General features: G+C 46.4%; 1 protein-coding gene across 5 annotated transcripts; it reads left to right on the top strand.

The window, feature by feature from the left end:
* The first annotated feature begins 1,410 nt into the window (after positions 1–1,410).
* LOC309850021 (T-cell surface glycoprotein CD1a-like) lies at positions 1,411–5,272 on the top strand. Of its 5 annotated transcripts, none has more exons than XM_082703129.1 (6): positions 1,411–1,638; positions 2,253–2,519; positions 3,219–3,497; positions 3,676–3,954; positions 4,288–4,378; positions 4,527–5,272. In XM_082703129.1, the coding sequence occupies exons 1-6, from the start codon at positions 1,578–1,580 to the stop codon at positions 4,570–4,572; spliced, it is 1,023 nt and encodes a 340-aa protein (XP_082559255.1). In that variant the 5' UTR covers positions 1,411–1,577; the 3' UTR covers positions 4,573–5,272. The 5 variants fall into 5 exon arrangements, with proteins under 5 accessions (XP_082559255.1, XP_082559258.1, XP_082559257.1 ...); XM_082703132.1 differs by having other exon boundaries at positions 1,414–1,638; positions 3,676–3,789; XM_082703131.1 differs by having other exon boundaries at positions 1,414–1,638; positions 3,676–3,819.
* The last annotated feature ends 585 nt before the right edge of the window (positions 5,273–5,857 follow it).

Below are 5,857 nucleotides of genomic sequence, written 5' to 3'. Positions count from 1 at the left end.
GTTGGATGTGGGAATCCAGTTCACAAAGGAGTAGAAACATGTGAGGCCAAATAGTGAGTCAAGAAACAACCTGAGCATCTTAGAGCAGAGGGGGATGGGGGATGGGTGAGCCTGGTGGTGGGTATTAAGGAGGTCGCGATTATATGGAGCACTGGGTGTTGTACATAAACAATGAACCTTGGAACACTGCATCAAAGACTAATGATGTATTTTATGGTGACTAACATAACACAATAAAAAAAATGGAAGAAGAGAGAAAAAAAGATAATGAGTGAGCCAACATCACCAAGGACCACCACTCTAGAAAATATTATTTCCAGCAGACTCGTGTTTGTCTAGAGTCAGCACATTATAATAAAACCCAGCACGCGAAAATGTGTAGTTCTCAGTTTATGGTTTTTCTTCCCAAATAGACTAACAACTCCTTGCATAAAGTGATTGCACCATGAACACTGTATCTTCATGACTGTAGCACAGAGCTTGGATCCTGGCTGCTGCTAAGTGACCGGGGAGTAAACATATATTAATGCAGGTCTGACTGAGAGGGATATTCTTCAGCTATTTCCATGTCCTGTGGTCTCTGTGATGGCTACTGGCTCCTCTCTGTGAACCATGGCAGACTGCTGGTAGCTGATACTGTTCCACAAGCAATCATGGGGGCATCTGGACAATCAAATAGATCAACTTTTAAAAAGGAACACTTGGGACCAAAATGGTGCCTCAGGCCCGGTCAAGTCCCCAAAACTTGTTTCATCCCTATTCTCACTATATTTCTCACCTCCCTCAGAAATGTCCATCTGTCAGTGAGGAATTCTCTAGTCAGCAGCAGGGAGATGCTCTGTCACGCCTTCTCCACCCCCCAAAAGGGGAGGTCATCTGCATGATAATACCCCCTCCTCTCCTAACCAAGAGAAGGTGACCTTCCCTGAAACACTCCTTCCTATTTTGCCAACTTCCTTCCTATTAAAAACTTCCCATTTGCAGGACTCTTCAGAGCTCCCCTCTACCTATCAGGTGGCATGCTACCGGCTTCTTGAGTCCCTTAATAAAACCAACTAGATCTTCAAATTTACCTGATGGATTTGTTTTTTAACAAAAGCAGTGAGAAGTCAGAATGTGAATGAGCTGGGGTGGGGGTGAGATGCGGAAGGAAATACACAGAGGGTGTCAAAAGGCAGGAGGGCAGAGTGGCAGCAGGGTCCAGGGCTGGTTGCTGGGAGCCATGGATTTTCATGGGTTACTGTCTGGATGAGAAGAATGGGCATGAGAAGTGGTGTAATTTTTCCGTGCTACACAATATTGTTCCACACCATCTGAATTAGGGGATGGGAGTAGATGGAAACTGGTGACAGGGAGAAGTTAGAAGCCAGAGTAGGGGACAGACCAGGATGGGAAGTAAGAGTTTGAGTAGGTATCGAGGGTTGAGGGAGGAGCACATTAACATTGTCGCAGAGACTAAAGGAAGGCTTGTGTGTGGAGAAGGAAGTCAGAAGAGAGGGCTGTGTGTGCGGTAGGTTTGTTAGAACAACTGTCAAAGACCAACTTTGTAAGAGACAGAAAGAACATCTGCAAATACAATGCTGTTCCTGCAACTTGTGCTGCTGGTGGTTTTCCTCCCAGATGGTGACAGTGAAGATGGTGAGATCTGGTCCTGCCCAGTGGGTGTAAGAGTGTGTGTGTGTGTGTGTGTGTGTTTCTGCCTTTTTGTATGTGGGATGTGTGTCCCTGTGCATCTGTTTGTATGTGTGCATATGTATATATAGGTACATAGGAGTTTGTGTGTGTTCATGTGTAGGTGTGTATCTCTACATGTGTCTATGTATGTGTACATGTGGGTATATGTCTGTGTTTATTTATGTTTATATGTGTGTCTCTATGTCTGTATGCCCATGTACATATGTATCTGTGTATGTTTGTTTGTATAAGAGTGTATAAAGTTATGTAAGTTTGTATGAGTTCATAAGTGTGTTTGTGCATGAGCATATGTGACCACTTGCGGAGTGAGTCCCCACCAAATACCTGGGGAGGGAAAGTACCAGCCTTTTTCCTTTCTGAGAGCACCCCTAATCCCAGGGCAGTGTGCTCTTCTGAAGGGTGGGTAGGAAACTCGGGGCTCTGGAGCACCACATGTCTCCTGGGACAACTATGGCTTCTCTGTGATCTAGATTTTTGTTCCCCTCCCTGGCACCTTCTCCATTCTCTCTCCTTCCCAATGCCCTCTCTTCCAAAGTCTATCTTTACTTTTGCCACAGCTGTGCAGGAGCCAATTTCCTTCCAAATTACCCTGACTGTATCCTTTTATAACCGTTCCTGGACACAAAGTCTGGGTTCAGCTTGGCTGGATGAAATACAGACTCATGGCTGGGACAACAAGACTGGTGCTTTCATTTTCTTGTGGCCTTGGTCCAAAGGCAACTGGAGCAATGTGGAGCTGATAAAATTGGAAAAGTTACTCTATGCATACTTCATTGGACTTCGTCAGGTGTTTCAAGACCATGTCAGACACTGGCATCTTGAATGTGAGTTCAGTTCCCTCAGGGAAGGAGGGATGGAGGTGGCAGGTGTGTGTAGGTATCCTTGGGTTCCTTCTTCCTCAAGGAAAGAGCATCCACTGGCTTCTGAAACTCACATTTCCCCATTAGAAATCTGAATCACAACCTCTGGGCAAGGGGTAGAAGCCAGATCCTGATTCTTGAAAATTTTCACTTCTTCTGCTACTTCCCACTTATCTCGGTGACCACAGGCTGTGCTCTCCTGTCTCTCACTAGTATCTCCTGCGACTACCACTTTCCCTGGCCTTCAACCAGGCACACTTTGTTCCATAATTCTGTGACTGACTCCTTGGGCTGTGCTTTTCTCCCAATTCAGTCCCACCAGCAAATTATGTCTATGTTTTCCCTGTACTGCACTGTACTCTCTTCATTCTAGATTGTTTTCATCTCCAGGTCTTCTACTGAGCCCTTCCTTATTCTCTGCCCACACCCTTCATGTATCTTCTCTAACATTTGTTCCTTCCTCAGTCATTCACCACTTCCTCTGCATCTAGTGACCACTACTTCCCCTTTGTTTGAGCCTGCCCTCAATCCAAACTGTGCTCCATTCCCTCCGAGCTTTCCCTCCTGAACTTGCCCTTCTGCTTCAGGCCTCCTTGGTTCCACTCATCTTATTTCATGTCCTTCACACCCCCTGTCCTGTAACTCACAAATTCCCTTCCCCAGATCCATTTCAGATACAGCTGGCAGAAGGCTGTGAACTACACTTTGGGGAAGCATCAGTAGGATTTGTGAAGTTTGCTTATCAAGGGGCAGATCTCACAAGCTTCCAGAACACGACATGGTGGCCATCTCCAAAGGGAGGAAGTAGGGCTCAAGAGGTCTGCAAACGATTCAATCAGTACCATGTGCTCAATGAGGAAATACACACATTCTTCAGTGACACCTGCCCCAAGTTCCTGTTGGGTCTTCTTGATGCAGGAAAGGCAGATCTCCAGCGGCAAGGTCAGTCTTGCTCCCTCCCTCCATGAATTCTCTACTCTGCACTCATACATTTGCACCATTCCCTCAAATTCAGGGAGAGGGGAGGATGGTGACAGGTTTCTAGAGGTTTGAAATATGTCTATTTAAAGTGATGTGAAGATCTATCCTCAGTCTGTGAATTCCTGTTCTGTGTCTGCAGTGAGACCAGAAGCCTGGCTGTCCACTGGCCCCAGTCCTGGTCCTGGTCGTCTCTTGCTGGTATGCCATGTCTCTGGGTTCTACCCAAAGCCTGTGTTGGTGATGTGGATGCATGGTGAGCAGGAGCAACAGGGCACCCACCAAGGTGAAGTCCTGCCTCATGCTGATGGGACATGGTATCTTCAGGTGTCCTTGGATGTGAAAACCAGCGAGGCAGCAGGCCTGTTGTGCCGGGTGAGGCACAGCAGTCTAAGAGGCCAGGACATGGTCCTCTACTGGGGTAAGAAAGAGCTGGGACCCACCTGCGAAAGGGGGCAGGTGGTGCTAAAGCAGAGATGGAGAGCCAGATGAAAAATTGGGGTTGCTGGGATTCCAGACAAAAAAATGACTAAAATAAGTAAACCAAGGAATGGAGAACTAAGAGTAGAGGCCTTCTGGATGTGGGAGGATGCATCTTGTTGGGTGAAGGCCCACCTCTAAGGCGGGACGGAAGAAGTGAAAGGAGGAAGGGCAGTTGGTAAGGCAGAGGGTGACAGGAGCAAAAAGGACCAGGGAGGTGCAGGTCAACCTGTGGTAGATGGGAAATAACACTCCTTGTGTGCCAAACCCATAGAGCAACCCCACTCCAAGGGATTGGTTTTCCTGGCAGTGATGGTGCCCTTGGTGCTTCTGGCAGGTCTGACATTGTGGCTCTGGAAGTGCTGGTAAGTCTCTAGAGCCACCCTCCTGCTCTTTCCTAGGTGTCTCCCTACCTGTCAGGCTGTCCTAAGCCCTCCTGCTCCCAGTGTCCTTCCTCTGTGCAGTCCACACCTCCAACTTGCTGCAGAATGACTCTTCCTCTGTTCCTCCCAGGAAAACACAATGGAGACATCAGTGCACTGGCTTCTCTTTGGAGTGAGATGCTGACAGCTTCAGCTCCAGTACTTACCTAAACCCAACTTGGTGGTGATGTGCTTGCAACTCTCTGTGTGCAACTTTGTCTTTCATTTTTGCTTGATGACCAGTTGTCAATATACGCTTAGTGTGATATACCAGGATTTGTTGTTGTGACCTGATTCTGGGACCTTAAAATTCAAAATTTAACTCCGTATGGAAAAAAGTCCCAGAACCTCCATGGGACATCAGACATGAAATGTCATTTTCTTCAGAGTATTCCCTGATTCACTAGTGGAAGCAGTCTCTGCCTGGTGGGAATTCTCACAACCTTTACTTGCACTTTGGCAAATCTATTTCTGAGCCCCACCCAATGTGGGCCCTAGTGAGGTGCCTTTTCTCCTTCTAATTCTTAGGCCCATTGAGATCAAAGTTCATATATATTTTTTTAACTGTTAGTATCCTTGGTAAGGTGTCTTACCTGCATGGAATACATGCTTAATAAAAACCTGTTTTGGGGGGCACCTGGGTGGCTCAGTGGGTTAAAGCCTCTGCTTTCGGCTCAGGTCATGATCCCAGGGTCCTGGGATCGAGCCTCATATTGGGCTCTCTACTCAGCAGGGAGCCTGCTTCCTCCTCTCTCTCTCTGCCTGCCTCTCTGCCTACTTGTGATCTCTGTCTGTAAAATAAATAATAAACAGAATCTTAAAAAAAAAAAAAAAAAACCTGTGTTGGGTTTTTGTAAAATTTATAGGTTGTCTTCTTTTCCTTCCTGAAATGTTGATAGTAGTTAAGATGTTTGGTGCTCTTCTTATTAAAAATCTTCTCACTTGGCCAAGGGACTTCACACTTGTGTGAAGGGACATAATGACTTGTGTCATTTCTGAGCCTCTGAGAAGAAACTCAGTTTTGCCCATAAGCATTCCAGTTATTTACTGCAGACCCCTATTGGAGTGGACCTGGTGCTCCAAGTATTCTGAATAAAAAGAGGAAGACAGGATGCTTGCTCTTTGTGAGGCTCAGGGACAGTGGCAGAGTTGTCACCTTGGAGCTTGTTAGAAATATAAGGTCTTGGACTCAGCAGAGATTCACTAAATCACTATTTGCATTTTTAGTAAAGTCAGCAAGGGATTCACAGATGCATAAAATGTGAGAGGCACTGATATAAATGATGCCTGAGAGGTAGCAGTGCAAGGGTCTCTCTGAACAGAAACGACACATTCCAGGAAAGAAAGCAGGAATATTTTGCTCAGGAATAAATGGGGATCCAGCAGAGAGACTGCATACTGTGCCTCCTAGCATCCATGACT

The sequence above is a fragment of the Mustela nivalis genome (genome assembly GCF_964662115.1).
Source record: "Mustela nivalis genome assembly, chromosome: 16".
In the NCBI taxonomy this organism is placed as follows: domain Eukaryota; kingdom Metazoa; phylum Chordata; class Mammalia; order Carnivora; family Mustelidae; genus Mustela; species Mustela nivalis.
The sequence above is the reverse complement of the archived record's forward strand: the minus strand, read 5'-3'. Positions and strand labels throughout refer to the sequence as shown.

Coding starts and splice junctions, on each gene's coding strand:
- LOC309850021 (XM_082703129.1), top strand. CDS start 1,578: ATGCTGTTCCTGCAACTTGTGCTGCTGGTGGTTTTCCTCCCAGATGGT. Junction 1,639..2,252: donor AGATGGTGACAGTGAAGATG/GTGAGATCTGGT, acceptor CTTTTGCCACAG/CTGTGCAGGAGCCAATTTCC. Junction 4,379..4,526: donor TTGTGGCTCTGGAAGTGCTG/GTAAGTCTCTAG, acceptor TGTTCCTCCCAG/GAAAACACAATGGAGACATC.